Raw genomic sequence first — 21,714 nt, forward strand, 5'->3', positions numbered from 1 at the left:
GCTTGAGTTAAGCCCGGCTTAACTTTGTCGGGTGTTCAGACTAGCAGGTTTAGCCAGGCGAGAATTTGCATAATAATGAACCGTAACCAGAAAACGAGTTTCAAAACATTGCTCGCGAAATGTACGCTCGCTCACAGTGTATGTAATTGAATACAAGACCCCCCCCCCCAACGATTAAAGCCCAGCTTAGAAAAGTTAAACACGGTGGCGCGCCAGGCCTAGTTATTATAGGAACACAGCCCGGCTTGAGATAAGCCATCTAGTTCAGACTGGCAGGTGGATAAACCCGGTGAGTTGAGCCGGGTTTATTCACCTAGTCTGAACTAGGCCTTAGTTTTTTAGTGACTGGAACAAAATTTAAACATCTTTTATCTTTAAAAAATTGAATATGTATTTCCTTTCAGTTAGTTTCCGTATTTGTCATTAATGTACTAAAAATTTATTTCCTTTGAATTTCACTCTGTGTTTGCTTTCTATATAACTAAATTATTAGTTTTTTTAGCAAATGGAACCAAATGAATCAGTAATGTAGTTAAGTCTTTTAGCAACTGGAACCAAATTTTAAAATATCCTTTTAAAAGGAATTGAATATTTATTCCCTTTGAATTTTATTCTGTGTTTGTTTTCTAAATAACTGAACTATTAATGGAGTAAGTTTTTTTTAGCAAATGGAACCAAATGAATCATTAATGCAGTTAAGTTCTTTAGCAACTGCAACCAAATTTAAAAATATCCTTTATCTTAAAGAAATTGAATAGTTATTTCCTTTGAATTTCACAGTGTTTTTTTTTTCTAAATAACTGAATCACTGTATTATTCATCAATGTATATTAATATATATGAATCATTAATGTTGTTAAGTGTTTTAGCAAATGGAACCAAATTTTAAAATATTCATTTCTGAAAGGAAATGAATATTTATTTCCTTTGAATTTCATTCTGTGCATTTTTTTTTTCTAAATAACTGAATCATTATTAATGGAGTTAATTTTGTTAGCAAATGGAACCAAATTAATTATATGTAGTTAAGTTTTTTAGCAAATGGAACCAAATTTAAAAATATTGTTTATCTTTAAAGCAATTGAATATTTGTTTCCTTTGAATTTCATTCTGTGTTTGTGGCATATTGCAAACATCAAGAGCAGATCCACAGATGTCCTAAAAGGGGTGGGGGGTGCGCAATCGAGACAACACTACCCTAGGGGGTCTGGGGACGTTCACCCGTGATTTTTTTGGTTTTCTAGAGGCCCAAAAATAACCTCTGAGATGTTTTGGGTGCTCAATTATTTCTTTTTCTTTCCTTCTTTTTTAAACTTTCCGAAAAGGGGCCTAGCCCCCTCTAAATCAGCCCCTGAGACTATCAAGTGGATGAATAATTTAGAATGTTCATATTATTCAGCTGGATGAACAGGGCTCTTCGTAATCTATTGTATCCCATAATTCTTACTGGTATATCATAGTTGCGCCATATACTTGATGGGTCATCAGCGTAAATCCACTGAATACGGTACGAAACTTCGGGATGTCCAGCATCTTCCCATGTTAACGGTATGCTTACACTGGTTACATCACTCAAGTTACTTGATAAGGTAGGTGGAGTTGGTGTACCAATTTCACCTGAGAAAGGTATAGGATAGTTGGATTTCAATAACATTTTACATGTAGAACTACAACATTTTCAATATAATTTCTTATTTAATTCTAGTGCATGTCATCAGGTTTTGTGTTGTGTTTATTTTTATTCTAAGTTGTGATTTTAAAATATATTATCAACAACTGTCAAACAAGGAACTTTCTTAGTTCCATCCCATATGCTAATGCATTTGGGCACCTACATCAAGAAAATCATTTTCAACTGTATTGAAACATGAACAAACGTACGATAGTTATTTTTAGATTATTAATTCTGGGTACTTCCCTGTCAGACGTGAACTTGTGCCCTGGCAGCGAACATGTTAAATCAGTAAAACGATTCCAGCTGTTCACCATAAAAGAAAAATTGTGTTGAACAAGCCTGACCAAGCCTTGGGTCAGGTTTTTTTAGTAAAAGGAGGAAACCGAAAGAGTAATATATATAAAAGTCCTTTATAAGGTTTAATTTATGATACAACAACTATGGAGCAAGTAATCGTTAGCTGTGAACCCTTATTTATGTTAATGATAAATAATAATGTTAATAATAATAATAATCAACAAAACCACCAACAAATCATAAACAAGTAGAGCAGTCACGCCATAGAGTGCATACCTTCACCCTGTGCCTGGATACCGAATAATATGAATAATTGAGGTTTCGCACGCTAACGAATATGTTTACACATACGTTTAGCTATCCGTAACGGTTTGTAGCCATTCTTCGTTTATCGCAATCACAGTGCAGTTCAAGCCTAGGCCTGGGCCCTTAATTAACCTAGAGCCTAGGTCTATAGTCCATTTTTTTCTTTCATCATGCTTCTCAAAGTTTTATATAAGGTTTTGGGAATTGAAATTGGTAGCCGAATAATACTCCTCCCTTTTTTACCGAGAAGAGTTGGTTATTTTGTGATACGCCCTATTGTTTATGACCCAAAAATGCCTGGCTACAAGCTAGGCCTACATGAAAATCCCGACACCACCAAGGTCCAAGCACCGATGTTTTGATACCCTAAAATGAGACGCATCGTATCGTAGTTTGCGGTCTTCAAATGTCACAAAAATGGCACGTACATATTCAAAGATACATTTGTTTTTCACACTTACGATAAAATGTGAAAAAAAACCGAAGATCCTATTAAAAATCCAAAATTTTCCTACGCATATGCGTGTCATCCACATGTTTAGTGGACAGCAACTGGCGTATGACGTCATAAATTGATGACGTATCCGTCACACTAACTGTATGTGTTTGCTTGCGAAGCCTCCCTATTTTCTTTTACGCTCAAGGGTAAGTTTAAGGGGAAAATGAATTTTCTGTGACCTTGATCTTGTCCTTTGAACTTTTCTTCCCAATAGTTAATCATCTCTTTCTTAGATGTACAATTTTACTAGATTTTTATATTATCCATTCCTTAATTTGTGTAGCAATTAAAAACAGACAGGACATTCCTCCTTGGCAGAAGTACAATATCTCACCTTTTACAATATTAGCATATTCATTAGCTGCATATTCACACCCTTCATTACAATATTGCACCTAAAAAAAGATGATTGAAATTATTAAAACAATTTATGATTTATGAAATTTAATATTACTATAATTTACCTGTATCATCTGACTACAATAAGTAACAAAAAAAAACTAAGAAAATTATAATTAATTTAGTATTTGTCAAAAGGTTTTAATTTTTTTCCTAAACAATACAGTTATTTTTACAGTATGTTCATCAACAATATACTGTACTATGTTCTTACCTCTGTATTTCCTATTAAATAGTACGTCTCATTCTGAAAGAAAGCAAATTTTCAAGCATTATTCAACACCTATTTTATTTATTTAATTGGTTGAAAACAGGTCACATGAGATTGATTTAAAATGTCTATTCCATGGTTATTTGAATACTAGTCAACGTTATCACCCTTGCATTGAGTGCATTGTTATTGATATCAGAATGACATAACACAAATAATATCTACTAATTATTTACTAAAACAAAATTTTAAAAGAATTTTTGTAATAAAAAAAAGTAAAAAAAAAAAATTCTCTCTCTACCCCTAAAAAAAAAAATTGTCTTTTCAATACTATAAAAGACGTGCGAGCAAGGATGATAAACTAATCTTTTTTTTTTTATTAGGCCTTATAACCATACTGGTACTGGTCTTTGTAACTGTGGTACTGGATCACATAGTGGCCTATTGAATACATATACAGTATAAGAAAGTATAACACTGCACATAGGCCTACTGTACTGTATTCCAAGTATTGAAACACATGCCATCGTGTTGGGATTAATATTTCGACAAATCATGACATGTAATGTCACCATATTTAATCCCAACACGATGAATCCTCATGATATAATTAATGTCGAAAAATGATGATGATATAATTAATGTCGAAAATATTTAATCTCAACATTATGGCATGTATTTTAATACTTTTGTTATGTATTATACTTTTTTATCTGACATTATTCAGTGAACCTTTTGGTATACATTAAAGCGCTTTATAGACACTACATGTTAATGCTAAAAAAAACTATTATTTTTTTATAACACTACGTGTTCTACTGTAATAATTTCATCGTTTATTAAAATCAATAAATGTAGACTATTATACATGTAAATGTTCAAAACAATCATAACATTATAAAATGGGGAGTACTGTAATAGCTAAATGTGTAGTAATTTATGTTTGTAAATTGTATTTAAACAACAAAAAAAAAACCCAACACAGATGGCCTGAGGTTGAATACAGAAAAGAGAATAACTTAAAAACCACCATATTATTATTATTTAAGTCATTTGTAAAAAGTATAATGGATTACAAAGCGTTCATTGTCACTATTAGGCATTTGATTGATGACTTATCATCACTCTAGCGACTGGCGTCATATGCCAGACAGTGAATGGAGTGAACATAAACACTGCTTTAGTTTAACTTTGAAAGGAAATTGAGCACATGAAAGAATGCAATTTTGTAACAAAGCATGTTAGATAAGATTGCATTTATCCTACAGACAAGTTATCATGAAATGTAATGTCACCATATTTAATCCCAACACGATGAATCCTCATGATGACATAATTAATGTCGAAAAATGATGATGACATAGTGTCGAAAAATATTGAATCTCAACACTGCGGCATGTATTTTAATACTTGGGTTATGTATTATACTTTCTTATCTGACATAATAATCAGTGAACCTTTTGGTATACATAGCACTTTATAGACACTACATGTTAATGCTCAAAAAACTATTTTTTTTTATAGGCATTTGATTGATGACTTATCATCACTCAAGCGACTGGCGTCATACGGCAGACAGTGAATTGAGTAAACATAAACTCTGCTTTAGTTTCACTTTGAAAGGAAATTGAACACCTGAAAGAATGCAATTTGTAACAAAGCACTTTAGATAAGATTGGATTTATCCTACAGAAAAACCCCTAAAAATACACAAACAATTGAATTGCTATTTAAACGATATCAGCCCCCCCCCCCACCACCCCATTAGAAACTGTTACATAAATAAGCCACTGTACACTAACTTACAGTATATTGCTGCCATAATTCAGCACACAAAGACACTTTGCCACAGAAATTCGAAATTATGGGAGGGGGGGGGCACACTTGTATAGCAACTTTACGGGGAAGGGAAAAGGGGGAAGGGAAAAGGGGAAGGGAAAAGGGGAAGGGAAAAGGGGGGAGGGGGAGTGCAGTAGCCACTTTAAGACATGAGACACTTGCGCTACCTATTTTACTGAAAATTATTATGGACTTGAACTACCATTTACCAAAATCCGGTGTCGGTTGAACTACTATTACGGCCATGTAATGGTTCCCGATGGCTAATAAGACCATGGTTCTGTCTGTTAGTGATCTCTACAATTTGTGGCCATAACGGTAGGTTTAGGACGGAGGTTAGCAAAAAATCTTCGCTAAAATCGTGTGAAAGATTATGCTACTTTTATATGGGACGGAGCAGGGACTTTATCTACCAATTTTATCTAGGTATTTCCCACACATGTGCTACAAAGTCCTTGCAAATATACCCATACACGCTGAAACTCTTCAATAAATTTCCACATTTGTGCTACCAATTCCTCAAAAATACCCCCGTAAATGCGGCACCTACCCGTATAGAAATATTTAAGAGTGAGCCCCCCGGGGTAAGACTGCAGGGATCCAGGTGTATAGTACTGTATAGTCCCAGCCCTTGGCAGGATCCAGGGTAAAAGCCAAGTCATAGGTAAAGAATCTGAATTGTAACTACAGTATATGTGGCAAAGACAAGCCAAACCAGTCACTCGTCGCAAATCATGTTTCAGAGAAAATGGTCAAAACATGCTGGAATGTCAAATTTTAAAAAATCTAATTTATTGCACTAAACTAAACTTTATATATCTACACATCATTCTATGCTGTTATTTTCCCCATTTTGAATGTTAAAACAACACTTTTTAAGGATTTAAAGATAGTTTTTTGCCTGAAATCATAAACTTTTGAAGGCTGATTTCTCATATATTGTTCTTAAACAGCTGTGTGGTTAAACGCTTGTAACTTCATAAGGAAATGTCCGATTTGAATGGTTTTTTTACTATTTTATAGCTATTATTTTACTCTCTAACACTGTATTAATAACTCAAAATCGAATTTTGCGACGAGTGACTGGTTTGGCTTGTCTTTGCCACATATGCTGGTAGTACATGTACTGTAAATTGGTGAACTTTATCACCATTTCGATGATATTTAATGCAAGAAGGGATATTTTTTACTGTAAGTGATCCTGGTCATAGGATTGATTATAGGCTATTCACACATCTTCCAGAATAAAATGTAACAAACAGATAAGACATCCTTCTTCTTCTTGGCAGTCAATCTATGTGTTTTATATACTGTAAATGTATGATAATTATATACTGATCCTATTAAAAGCCTGTCCATCCAACCTGCCTTTGTACCAAAAAGACTGTACAGTACTATACACCTCTGAACAGCATAGTAACCTTGGGAGAACTGCATTCATGCATAAAACTTGGTATTGGAAAACTATTCTTACAATAAATTCTATGTGAAAGGCATGGGAGCTTATCCTGCACTCCACACAATACTGTAATACAATAAACAGTTTAAAAGCTGAATACAGTACAGTACTCCTATTCATTGTATTCTGCTGATTAATCATTCTCTGTTTTTTTTTTATATCACTATATTTATTAAGGTTTTTACATCAAAAATATCAATTTTACCTGTGATTGTTAAAAAAATGTATAATTTAGATATACTGTATATTATTTTCTTTTCTTTGGTTAAGAAATTTGAGTATAATTTGAGACTGGAAACTGTACTTAATAAACAATAACAAAAAAAATAATTTGCTTGAAGTTGAAATAGAATTTTACACATTTACATCATTTTTTTTTTACAAATTACAACACCTTACATCATATAGCATTTTTATTATTTTTTATAGTTTTATAATAGTTTTTTTTAAAATAATATTGATGTGAGGTTTGGTTATTATTATTATTATTATTATCATTATTATAAATACATGATTCTATAAGTTATTAAAGTGCCAATGTACTGTATAGTATAATAGTAGATTCAAGAAAATTCCTCCTTGAAAACACTTGTACATTTTTTTTTTAAAGGTGTATTTTATCGCCTACATGCAGCATGTGTACATGAACAGAGTCACGTTACACTGACAGCACTAAAAGTCATGTTTCAACCATGAGCTCACCAGCAAGTGACAAATCATCACGAAGGAATTCCTCAAAAATTACTGGTGTTGCCCAACAGTACAGTACAGGTACTAGCCTGTGCACACTCTTTATTGAGACACCATGTGGCAACCTGTTACTCATGAACTACAAAGTTTAAAAATTAACTAGAGATCCAGTAGTGAAAGAACGCAGACTTGGATGAAAATAAAGCCAAATATTTAAAAATATAAATTTGAATTTCTTTTTCCCTTTGTCAAGTTTCAACAGCATTTTGACAAGAGTTTGTCGGAAGAGTATATATGTAAAACGTGAGACAACTACTGTATGTCTAATTTTTAACTATAGAATTCTTTTGAAAGTTAAAAAAAATTTATAACTTAAAAATTTATAACTAAAATTGAAAAGAGTTAGTAGGGCTTAATGTCAATTATCAGATGACAGTTAAAACAGTTTATTTATTCATCTTAATTATTGACTTATTTATCATTTAATTCAATAGCAAACACCCATGCTCCGCACAGTGCTAAATGAGTGTGAAATGGTGGCCAGGCATACACTACTAGTACAATGTTATGGGAAGTTGATGAGGTCGAACAGTCCTTGTGAAGAATTGTCAATTTTGATAATACATTGGAGTACAGTATCCTCTTGCGTGTGAAAATACTACATATAGTTGGGCATGAGATAAATATTTTTATTATGATTAAATTAGGTGGATATAAACCTATAACAAACAAAACAAGCTGTGGATATGATTATTATTGTTTTCATTATTATCATTATGAATTATCATCATAGTAAGTGATAATAATAATAATAATTATTATTATTATAATTGTGTAATTAGTATGATTATTGTGTAACTTTTATTCAACAATGAATAACTTGTCATTCAACACAAATTAATATGGAAAGAAAAGAGCTAAAAACTAACACTCAGTTTTTACCTGATAACAAAGGAAGGTACCCACGGCACAAACTCCTGTTCATCTGTACTTGTTTTTTTTTTTTTTAATTATCCATTTATTTATGTTCCAGTGGGATTTTTTTATTATTCCTTTTATTATTATTTTTTGATTACTGTTAATATTATTATTATTTTTAAAATTTGCAGTTGAGGATTTTATGTTTTGTGTACTGTATCCATATATCATGACAAGTTAGTTAGTTTCAACTAAGTTATTAACCAAGGTTAAACAAGAAATAAACAAATAAACTAGAGGGCACTCTAAGAGTGAATACCTCCGCCCACATTACAGTAGAACTCTCCTCTTTCAGGCCTAGAAATTTACTTTTTTAGCCACTAGCAACCTAATGCTAAAATTTGCTAGTCGTCAAACATGTAACTGGCAAAATGAGTTGCTCAACTAATAAAATATATTGATACCAACCCAACATAATATTTTTGGAAAATAAATTGTATGAAAATAACAACTAACGATTATGATGTACTTTATTGAAATTTGTGTGTTAAATGTTGTAATATAATATTTTCTGTTATGGTGAGTGTAGTACAGTACAATAAATATCACAAAGAAATAGCCAAATGAGTATAATCAATTTATATTATATTTATTTTATATTAATTTTATATTATATTATTTTGAAAAGTTCCAGTTTATATGACTTTTCTTTCATATTTTATTTTACTTAATTTGTTTTACTTACTAGGTTTAACTACAAAATATTTTGTATAGATATTCCAACTAGCAATCATTTTTTTTAATTTGCTGGTTTGTGAATGTTTACCTAGCAATTATGACAAACCTACTAGCAAATTGCTAGTTTGCTAGTGCGAAGTTCGAGCCCTGTCTTTATAAATTTCCCTCGCATATTGTCTCCATGAAAAAAATTTATATACTGCAGACAAGTGCCGATACCTAAACAGCTTGAATGGTTATAAGATGGTAGGATATGTTTTGTACGGTCAACAAAATAAAAGATAACGAAAAACAAAAAATCACATTACGAAATTTTAACCCGTGCTCTTCTAACCACTACACCAACTGTTTCACAGGTATCACCGTAAAAATTAATGGCAGTTTCTTTTGTTACACTTCTTCGGCAAACCTCGTAAGCACTGTGCACAGTAGGCTGTTATATAAATAATGTACTTTTTTTGTTGATTGTGACCTTGACCTTTGACCATTCAAAATTGAACAATCTTTAGATTGTTGGTCATGGAACATTGTGACCAAATTTTACAAATTTCTAATACAAATTGTCGACTGTATGATATAAAAGGTAGTTTTTTTTTCGTTGATTGTGTCCTTGACCTGTAACCTTGATCTTTCAAAATTTAATAAACAAACAAACAAACAAAGAGGAGACGAAAACCTCCTTGGAAGAGGCAATAAACTTTGGAGGCCTTAGTTATGTCACTACTGAATCATGTTGATATATCATGATTAAATCTCTCATTTATCAAAATTAACATTTATATTTACTGCATACATTATATCGTTATTAGAATTTTGTCAAAATAATAATCAAACCCCTCCTTTTGTAGTAATATTGGGACACATTTCTGCAAGAATGGGATATAGCACTACAGTACATCCCCATGCCTAGACACAACCTTTTATTAAGGGGATGCCCTACAGTAATATTGAGGAAATACCACTGCTGATACTATAAAGATGTTTACTTAACCCCTAAATATGGATATTACGTATTTGATATTAAGAAAGTGAAACTTAAAAATATTTTATTCAAATATTTTTGATCCATTAACATAACAATGAAATCTGAATTAAATTTTTTTTTTTCCTGTGAGAGGCAGTCTTTAAAAAGAGCCAACAATATGTTCTAAATAATTGCATTCCCATTTTATAGGGAACGCCAGGGAAGCAAGTATTTTTTGGGGATGCATCCCTCATTTTCCCACGAAATGCTCCACTGCAGATAGGCCTACAGTACTGTCATTGCCACTACTGAAGATATAGGCCTACAGTATGACACTACAAACTGTATACAGTACAGCTGATGTAAATGGTGTCTGTTTAGAGTCAATGAATGATTTAATTTTGATTTACCAAACCACAACAAATCTTGTTGCATTTTGTTTTATGCATTTTTCCCTAAGGCATAAATCATTGGAGAATTGACATTCTGTGACCTCTGCATACCTGCTAGGTTGTTCCACTAATTTGTAATTCTATCACTCCTACATTACATCAAGAGAAAGATTTCATGAAGATTGGTATTTTCAAAATATGTGATAAAGATCGATGGTAACACTACAAATCATGTAACTGTAATATTACATAAAAAGTAATAATACATTATATACAGTAAAGAATGGTCACCTTCCAACATTGCAAGATGATCCTGGCACCACACTGAGTAATTATAGCCTTCTCATGGTGAAAACTTGTAAAAGTATACAGTAGCCAAACTGTAAAGTTTTTTACTTGCGCAGAGGATACCTAAAAATCAGCTCCAATTTTGTGCGGAAAATTGCTAGGAAAATAGGATCATGGAATTGTAATTGCTGCATACCTATAATTGCACTATTTATACATTAAGATTTGGTCAAATCTTAATTCTCGGCAAAATCTGCACGGAAATCGGCCCTTATTTTCCAAAATGCTAAACAGATTTCTAGGCCAAATTTTTGCGCGGAGGATATTCCCATGCGCAGGCTTTACTATTATACAGTCTGGTGCAGTACGGCCTACTGTATGTCAAATTTTATGTTTAATATTTTAAATGGTTCAGCTTCACCTACATACTGGACTGTACCGATTTGTGTTACATGTACAGTACATACTATTGTATAGTAGGTATTGTGGAATGAAAGAACTAAAACTTCTATTTAGTGTGTATACTTTTAATGTACAAAACAGAACACTGATATCAAAAGTTAAAACAGAGATTCAACTTACACAATCTGACATACAATCTGCCACTGTTGAGTTATTCCAAAATTTACATCCCTGTACACACTGAAAAACAAAAATATATCATCAATTAATACTGTATTTCAAGATTTAGCTGATCCTTTGTATCTGATGTCTAGTACAACCAAGTCCTTCTTTTTAGGTGTAAATATGAATTGAATTATTGAATTGAAGTTAATAGAGTACATATTTTTTTCGGCAGGGTTGAGAATGCCACCTCCCCCACTGGCGCCATCCCTGCTCCCAGAATTGACTTCTTCCAGCTTGGGACCCCTGACTATGCCATGTGAATTTCTTCCATGTACAGTAGTTTTCAGTGATTCGTAGTTTTCATATTTTTGGTACAACAAAAATAAAGATAACCAGTATACTTATCTCCCATGCATTGGCAATTGGCATGTACTGGGCGAATCTTTTGCCTACCAGTTGCCTACCAAGTGAGAGTGCCGCCACCATTCCAGCCAGGCCAATGTAAATATTAAAAGGGGGTCTATAGGGTATTTACGTGATTTTATTTTTTCAAGAATACAATTTTACATAAAGAATGTAACAGCACACACAGCAGTTAAAATGTACTATAGGAAAACAATTTGTAGCCAGAAACCTCACAAGGTCAAGAAGAGCAGACACTATGTGCCTCTTTCTACAGACAAGAAAGAACTGTTCTTTTGTATTAGTAGAAACGGGGCCCACAAAAAAGAACCGTCCTTTGGCACGGCACCAATACCGTGCCGGGAACGCTGAAGAACCGTTCTTTGAACAAAAGAACTATTTTTCGTGGGGTAGTTTTTAGCTGCAACATAAATAGCAGCCTAATTTGACCTACGGCCAACTTTGCCACTAGGCTAGGCCTATGCCTAGAATTGTCAAAAAGGATGTAATAGAGTCACTTTTTATCAAACTTTGTAAAATATTTCTCATATCAATAATTTAGGCCCCTTACAGTAGGCCTATTTTACCTTCAAACAAATACTCAAGTTCTTTAATAATGATCCGAATTATCGGGGTGATCCACCAATCCATCCAGTGATACAGTATTAGTAGGCCTATCACTGGTAGTCCCAACGATATAATAATTTACTATTAGGAGGAATCAGTAAAATACTGACACTGTATTCAATTGTTTGTATCTTGGTAGTTGGTTGGTTTTGTTTTAAAAGCTTTTAATAAGTTTTATAAAGGTCATTTTAAATTACATTCTGGGTGATTGTACGTCATAGTTAATATAGAGACGTCAGTCTGGTAAATGTTTCATGTGGAGTAAAAATGCAGTTGCAACGCCGTTCTTATCTTGCTAATACGACAATCAACCAACTTCTTTCTCGATATTCAGCAGAAACATGCCCCAAATGTATCATCACAATACTGTGGTAAAAACAACAATGCTCTGTCTGTACATTATTATACTTTGTAATGTTTGCATTCTTTTCAAATTGATCAAATCACAAATTACAACTTCAAACAATGAGGTTATGAGTTCCAGTAGTAGTACTATTTGCCAAGTATTGTAGGTAACCATGGATACCTCTAAAGAGGAGTACTATACATATTTTTTCTTAACTCATAGTAGTATGAATGTCACTCCAAAAATTGACAAGGCCATTTTATTTAGCTTTGAATAAAATGGCCTTGTCAATTTTTGGAGTGACATTTGACTCCTTGCACATCCTAGTGGTTAACTCATAATCATACAAAATAAAACACTTGAATGGTCACGATTTCAACTTTAACCTTTGAATGTGTACAGAGCAACCGTGTCATGCCGGTCCACGATGTTCGCTATGACTCAACTGGGCCTAGGCTGTTTAAAGTTAGCGATGAATAGCAGGGCAGGGCAGTATTTTGTTACAATTAACGTAACCACGGAAACATTTATTGTATTCTTATTGTCTTTATCTGTCAATTTAGCTTGTCTATTGTGTTTAGGTAAACTAATTATTTTGTTACAATTTGTAAACTGTTGAAATAATAGTGGGTCAGGAGCCTGTAAATCCTGGTCGGAAATGTTGAGTGCTAGACGGGCCCGTCCACCGCCGACCAGCGTGGTGACATCCCTGAATAAAATTAATAAATAAATTAAAACAAATGCTTCATTAATAATAATAATAACGGTATGCCTAAGGTAAAAATATGCTATAGAGAAAAATTGAAATTATTTCATTCCATATTTTAGTGCCTATAGAGGTACTTGAAAATTGTCCAGTTGTAGTGGCTGCCTTCAGTTGATATAAATTTCCCTTTGATTTTTGCCTAGTTTCATGTGGATGTGTGATATATAAGTGTAAAATATTCATTTAAATCTTGTGGCAATTTATCATAATAGAGATCAAACGTAAAGAGATACATAATTTGTGCAACTTAAAAACATCTACCAAATTCAATTTGTTAAACAAAGGAAGAGAATGAGAGGTAAAATCACTGAATGTTTTTGCTCTGACTGCATTTTTTTAATAGTACGATAGACTGTAAATAAGTCCATATGTGATGTGGTCATAGGCTTAGCCAGCAAGCCGCCTGGCTGTCTTTTGGACGGCCAATAATTATTTAGGACGGCCACTTTTACAGTGACAGCTTGGCCTAATCAGCTCAGCCAAGCCTAATTGGGCCTAGTCTACATTTAGCAAATTATTTATATTTTTCAAATCTATCGAATGTTACAGTACATTAAACTAAAGCTAAATCATATTTACGATTGATAAAAACAAACTTCATTGATTGAATGTACGTTGTTTTCATACCAATATTTGGTGGAGATTCCCAAAAATATAAGGCTTTAACCATTGCGCACCAGGTGGAAAGTTCACTTACAACATGTGTCACGTTAAAAACATTTATACCCCGCTGGAAAATGGACGGTTCTGAGTCTCGCACAACGCATACATGTGGCTCTGCAAATACAATACTTGAGATTCGGTTATGAAAGGGTGGTTACACCACCTTCCCTCTACCGACAAGTTTTTAAATATTCAAAAATCTGTAGCTCAAAAAAGTTCCCAAGTATTTTGTCAAACTATATTCTTTTTATGTCTTAGAAAAACCAGTTGTACTGCACAACATATTAACAAATTTTTCTCCCTCAGAGCCTGGCTTTCAACTAGAAAGATGATTTATGTTACCTATTGAAACACTCAAACATAATCAGGTAGACGAAACTATAAAACTTGATACCAGGTCAATAGTGTTTAGACATCAGATGTGACAAATTTTTAAAGAATTAGATTACCAGTTAATGCCCTAGCAGAGATGAGAAAACCTAAACAATACAATGTACATTTCTTCTATATATTTATTTAACTTTAAATAATGATAATAAAATGTTAGTAAATAGTTTTTTTTTTTAACCTGACTGATTTTACTATTTTTTTCATTTGAATAGTCATTAATGAGGAGTTTTCATAACTACTGCATGTAGTGACTAGCTTTTCATTTCGCCACAGCCCTAATCCTAGAGACACCAACTGCATCAGAATACTTGTAACAAATATATTAACACTTAGAATACTATTACTACAGTACAGTAGTAAACACTATTTGAAGAATGTTACTTGTTGGAATGGAAAGCATGAAAGCCTCAGCTCCTTGAAAATAATCCAGAAATCAGTCTAAAAATGATTGGCATTCATATTCAAATGAGCACGGCTCAGGCAACAATCGGTTCTCAATCTCTGATTTTAGTTTTTCATCTATTTTCCTTTGGAATCACTTCATCGCATCCTACTCACTGTAGTATTATTTACACTGAGCACTGACAAGAAAAAAATCACTGAACCAAGTGATACTTTGACAATGAGATCACAGACCAAAAACTGATCATGAACAAATCAATCAATTTTTTATTCAAAATCAATGAATAAGAAATATATCTTTTTTGTTACATTCATTGATGACATGTTAATGCACCTCTTTATAAAGTGATATCTGTATTCATCACTAGCTATAGTACCAGGTAGTTAAATACAGTACAGTAGAAACCCTCATTTACGAACCTCGATTTAACGAATTCCCGATTTTACGAACGTAAAATAAAGTGATGACGTCATAAAAATTTAAGTGAAAGATTTAAAAAAAAAATCCACTTGAATTGTAACTGTTATTAGCATGCATACAACACAACACACCATACTATACAGTACTATGTAATTCTCAAGTGAAGGAGGCCCTCTAACAGACCTCTTCAAAGTCGGTGTTTTTTATGGCTTCAACACATGTGCATGCGACAAATTTTACTTCTCTTTCGAACATCGTTTTCAGCTTTAAAATTCAACATAGTGCTTGATTGTTTTATTGAATGATCAATATATATAATAAACAAGTACTTTATCTATGGAAGTTGTGTTGGAGTAAAATCCACAATCTAGGTATTTTAAGAAGGTAAAAATGTCCGATAAAAACAAATTTGTGTAGGGCCTAGAGTGGGATCAGAATGCTTAGAAGCTGCCTACTGTAGGCCTAGGCCCCCTCAGACTTACAGTAGCTGCGTAGGCCTGTACTGTAGGCCTAGTTTATGCCAGTGTAAGTAGTACCAGTGCAAATATATAGGAATTTGGGTCAATCCCGATTTTACGAATACCCGCATTTACGAACGGCTCTGGGCCCGTGCCGTATGTACGAGGGGTTCTACTGTAATGCATTTTTAAATGGCTGTATACTGTAGTATCATTGCTGTACAGTACTGTACGTTTAAAAATTCTATACGACAGTATTGTGATATACTAATGCCAGACACCCAATGTGATAAACTAAACTGATTACAGTACTGAGGCTACGTTCAGACTTGGACGGTCTTAACTTGGGCTTAACTCTGCTGGGCATTCAGACTAGCGGGTTTAGCCAGGCGAGAATTTGCATAATAATGAATCGTAACCAGGAAACGTGTTTCAAAACATTGCTCCTCGCGAAATGTGCGCTCACTCACAGTGTATGTAATTGAATGCTGATTGGTTATTTTGTTATGCGGAAGTCAATGCAAGACCCCCCGGAAGTCAATGAAATTTTCTATGATCCACCAAATTTTTTTTTTTTTTTTTAATTTGCTTTATTTTACAAAACGTACGAAAATCTGGCTAACTCATCACATCAGTAAAATTCCTCTCTTGATTGTTCGTGATTGGGGATACATGTCTAGTGCTTCTTTTATTTGTTTTTAATGTGTCTACTTGGTAAGTGAGAAAGTAGTAGCTGTTTAGATCTTGGATTTGCCATCTAGGAGTCAAAAAAAAAAAAAATTCCCTCATTCTCCTTTTTCAAAATATTAGGACGAGAAACTACATTTTTTTTTGCTTGGCCTTATCTCTCAAGAACACTACATACAATGACACAATGTTTACAATATTCAGACTATTTTATTTTATAATAAATAAGTATCAAATAGATAAGGGTACATCCCAAAACCTTCCTCACTCAACCTACAAAAAGAGAATAGGTCAGTTATCATAAAAGGAAAACATTTTATAGATCCACTGATCTCATTAAGAACGATGCTACAGTACAAATACAAAGGTTGTACATACTGTACAGTAGTCAACCACTTACAGTACTCAACCTTGGCCTGTCAATTCCAAGACTTTCATTGAATACAAACACTTTTGAATTGAATACTTCTTCAGAGTACAGCTGCAGTCGGCCCTACAGTACGTACAGACAACTACTGAAGTGGCACTCGCACAATTTGATGACATCATAATTAATTTTGAGCCCACATTTAAAACTGATACCATTTAATACCACCTTGGCCTATTTTTTCTCAAAGCCAATGTACTGTACCATAGGATGTTTAAGTGGAAAGTGGAACTTTAAAGCCTCCTTCTGGACACTCAACGTCTTTTCTCCAGACCTTGATTTAAAAGGCGCGCGATCGCGCCGGCGCTCCTCCGCGCTCCTCAAAATGATGCGAGGAGAGCAGTCATAGCGCTCCTGAATTTTCCTAGGGAGCGACAAAAAATACAGTTTCATTACATAGCAGGCAGCGTGTACGTCGTGTATACTGAACTGTGAATCGATGCACTCTCTCTGCGCACAGCTACCAAAGGCAATTTAATACCACCTTGGCCTATTTTTTCTCAAAGCCAATGTACTGTACCATACGATGTTTAAGTGGAAAGTGGAACTTTAAAGCCTCCTTCTGGACACTCAACGTCTTTTCTTGTTTGACATTTTATGGATCAGCTTATCATCAATTTATCATTGTCTCCTCAATTTGATATGCATGAATTGAGCTTTATTTGCTGAAGGAACTTTTTAGTGAAATATGTTTTCAATAAAATATAACAGGAAACACACACTGCACCTCAGAAGCAGATTGTATAGTCAATGAAAGTGCTTTTGATACATAAACATTAAAATTGGGGAATTATAAAATATAACCAAAGAAACATAATCTTTAGAGATAAATAACTAACATAACTAATTAATTTTATTAATTTTATTAATTTTAGTATACTCCGACACACATGAATGATAACGAATGAGGAACTTGTTTGATTAATATGATTGAACTGAGCATTTTAAAATTCAGCTGTGGTGTGAGTACTGTAGGCCTACTGTACTTTCAAATTGTGACACTATTTTTGTATTTTCCGTACTTGTGTAGGCCTACTGTACTGTTCCTTTAATAAGCAATGCTTACAGTTACTTGCCATGTATATTTTGTGATCAATCAATATTATAATTATATTCTTTACATAAAACAAAGTCGTTTGCAATTCCGTAAAATTTACTGTCAATGAGAAATTAATAATTAAAGACCCATTTCCGGCAAAATTTCACTAAAAAAGATTTTTTTTTAGGAAAAATGCATATGCATTACCCTAATTAATTATAAATAATGGAAAAAATATTGGCATAAATTTTAGTTATACGTAAAAGAATAAAAAAAATGAGAAATACAGACTATTTCTCATAGGAGATTTTCTCGACGTATTCTTCGTTACTAGGTAAATTCAGAGGTTGTAGATTGCATCCGCTGAAATGCTCTCGCTTTTATGTCAACTTTATACAGTAAACAAGTGCACCTTCTCTAATGAGATTAGTTTTTGTACTTCGCATCTCGCACACTGCAGTCGATCAAGTAGGCCTGAGATATATTTGTTTAAGTGTCTCGGTTTGTTTTTTAACAAATTTGAAATAATTCCTATGAAATATTATATAAGTGTCAATAGCAACAGAAAATATCATGTCGGCCGTTTTCATATGTGATAACAGAACCTAAATCGAGGTAAGGATGGCTTAGCCTAGCAGTGTTGCATATTCTAATGTTTTCGGCGCCTACCACATTTCTTAGCAGACCTATCGCAAAATCAAACATGAAAAATTCATCCGCATTTATTTTTTGTGTGGAACACAAAAAATCAAACTTCAGTCTTATTTTACATTTTTTCATGTTTAGGAATTTCTAAATTCAGTTAAACTAGCAATTTCGTATTATATTTATAAATCTTTATAACATATTTAAAAAAATCAGATTTTTCTTAACAACTGAAATTTTGCTGGGAATGGGGTTTAATTAAGTAATCTGAAATTTATTTGATTTGATAACTATAGGTTCCGATATATTTCTGAAAGTAACTTTATGGCATTTAAAACAAACATATTGAATTGATTCTAAAAATTTAAAAAAATGGAAAAATGTAGGCCCTCGATGTTAGAATATCCTTACATGAGACCCTAAAAGATAAATTTACATAGGAATGTTACTATAATTTAAATAATAGTTTAATTTAAATAATATTAAAGCCCCATTCCCGGCAAAATTTCACTAAAAACTGACTTTTTCTAGAAAATATTCATTTGCATTACTCCAATTATTACAAATCATGGAAAAATATTGGAATGAATTTTAGTTTACGCAAAAGAATAAAAAAAAAGAGAAATACAGACTATTTCTCATAAAATATTACCATTTTCTGGACAAATTCATCGTTACTAGGCAAATTCAGAGGTTGTAGATCGCGTCCACTGGAATACTCTCGCTTTTATGTATACTTTTATACAGTCAATAAAGTGCGCCCTCTCTAATGAGATTAGTTTTTGTACTTTGTATCTCGCACAATGCGGTCGTTCGATTAAGGCTGAGATATGTTTAAGTGTCAAAATCTCAGTCAGCATCAGTTTTTTAACAAATTTGAAATAATTCCTATGAAATATTATATTTCACAAGTGTCAATACTAGCATCGGAAAAAATCATGTCGGCCGTTTTTATGTGTGATAACAGAACCTAAATCGAGGTAAGGCTAGGCCTAGCCTAGCAGCGCTGGATAGGCTATTGTTTTCAGTGCCTACGATATTTCTTCTCACAACCTATCGCAAAATCAAAATTAAAAATTCATCCACATTTATTTTTTGTGTGGAACACAAAAAATCAAATTTCAGTCTTATTTTACATTTTTTTCATTCTTAGGAATGTCTAAATTCAGTTAAACTAGCAATTCCGTATTATATTTATAAATCTTTATAACATTATACAAAAATTAGATTTTTCTTAAAAACTGAAATTCTGCCGGGAATGGGGCTTTAACTAATAAGTCAATTTGGATGATCAATAAACTAAAGTAATAAGAATAGAGGTCAAGGCTTACTAATAAGTTATAAACAAGAAGATGAATAATTTTGCACTTATTAGGGCTACAGTAAAACCTTGATTGTTTTTAGGATACGATCCTCCTCCTAGGTCTAGAGCCTAGGCCTAAACCTGGGGCTGATGCAGGACTTGGCAGTAGGGTTTACGTGAGAGTGGAGACCACCACACCGCAGCCCCACCATGGTTGGTGCCGAGGCGAGAACATTTTGAGAATATAAACCTCTATTCTTTCTAGTCTCCTGCCTAGGTTCGGCCTAGCTAGGAGGTGCCCGGAAATTGCACTCTCATCAGTCTCGAGTCATACTGTACCTTATTAATTTAATTTAAAATATTACCAGTACTGTACTACTAAATTAGCTTATGCTAGGCATGTTCATATCATCAACCGACTAGGCTAGGCTAGTAGTTGTCAAGCAATTTACGTCCGCCACGGGAGATAGGCCTGGTTACACCCACATTCCCACCAACCTGGTATTTTATAGTGTGGTACCTCAACAAGACATTTATAATAAAGTATTCTTAATCTTACTTACCGTCTCTTTGCCAGTACATTGCTCCTCGCAATCTCCTGATACACGGTTCCCAACAATTAACATTAAAAACACAACAAATATATAATCCACAAGAACATGGCGAGTTGTTACGAACGCCATGACTGACACAGGTTTGTATATTACCTATCAACTTATCTTACACACGACCACCATTGTTTGCATTGAGGACTCTGTGTAAAGGGATGTCCCAAGATCGGAATTCCAATGACGTAATATATTTCGAGAACGCCCATTGGCTGAAAGTCGTTTAGTGGAATGTCGACTTAGGAGGGAGACCTATTAGTAACACTATTTCATCTCATTTTTGTTTTGCCCGTGAGGCAATTTGATTTGACCCGTGAGGAAAAACAGAGTCCTGATGTAAGATTTGAGACCCAAGAATACTATTGTAAATTCACAGAGGCAAACACAATTCAACATAGGTTATTTTGCAATACGTCTATTGGTTATCATCGTCAATAAAATTCCTTAGAACAGTCCTCATAAAAATACTTTCGATTTTCCTACAAATAATACAAGTCATACAGGAATCTTCTGTTCCTCCACGGTTTGTCTCTTGTTCTGATTACTGTGTTTCGTCGATATCCTTTTTAAATCATAGAGTATAGCATATTACACCGACTTTTGTGCCGCCAAGTTCCGTCCGTCTCAGTGTTTTGTTTTGTTCACTGTGATTCGTCAATCTTTATTTTACAAGGATAATACAAAGTTGGTGTACAGCAAGATGCAGAAAACGTTTTGTATTTTTCAAAAATATATTTAACCTCACGTAGGCTTTCCTATTGTGGCAAGTTACACTGGTAAAGTGACCCACGTCCACCAAAGTTGACTAACGACTGTAAAACTGATGACGCAAGCCGACCAATTGTAGTACAATTAACATATCACTGGGTGCTTTCCGTGCTCCCATTCTTCACTGCTAGCTTCAAACAAGCAAAAACGTTATGATGTAAGTTACCCCACTTAGATCTAAAATTAAACCCTGTGAACAGAACTACCCAAAAATCGATCGCTGGGTGCTTTCCGTGCTCATTCTTCACTTTGTGCATTCAAACAAGCCAAAAAACGAGTTCTGATGTAGGGTTTACCCCTCGCAGATCTAAAATTAAATAAACAGAACTATCAAAAAACTCCCAAGATTGGTATTCTTATTAGTTCAGTTTAACTTTAGCATAGCTCTGAGGTAGAAAACACTTTACCATGACATGTTAGAATTGTAATAATTGCAGAGTAACATGGAGATCGCAGAGTTCTGATGCATGATTATTATTATTATTATCATTATTATTATTATTATTATTATTATTATTAT

At 33.5% G+C, this 21,714-nt stretch overlaps 1 protein-coding gene across 1 annotated transcript in view; it reads right to left on the bottom strand.

Annotated features, from left to right (window-relative positions):
• Positions 1–11,317, bottom strand: part of LOC117112977 (proto-oncogene tyrosine-protein kinase ROS-like) — a gene marked incomplete in the record, with an annotated part of 43,979 nt that extends 32,662 nt beyond the window's left edge. Inside the window, 4 exon segments of the mRNA XM_033256203.1 lie at positions 1,448–1,617; positions 3,112–3,172; positions 3,391–3,423; positions 11,258–11,317. Of these exon segments, the coding sequence (XP_033112094.1) occupies positions 1,448–1,617; positions 3,112–3,172; positions 3,391–3,423; positions 11,258–11,269 (276 nt within the window).
• Between the last annotated feature and the right edge of the window lie 10,397 nt (positions 11,318–21,714).

This window comes from Anneissia japonica, unplaced genomic scaffold, assembly GCF_011630105.1.
Source record: "Anneissia japonica isolate Jap-2015-1 unplaced genomic scaffold, ASM1163010v1 scaffold284795_len787576_cov167, whole genome shotgun sequence".
Lineage (NCBI taxonomy): Eukaryota > Metazoa > Echinodermata > Crinoidea > Comatulida > Comatulidae > Anneissia > Anneissia japonica.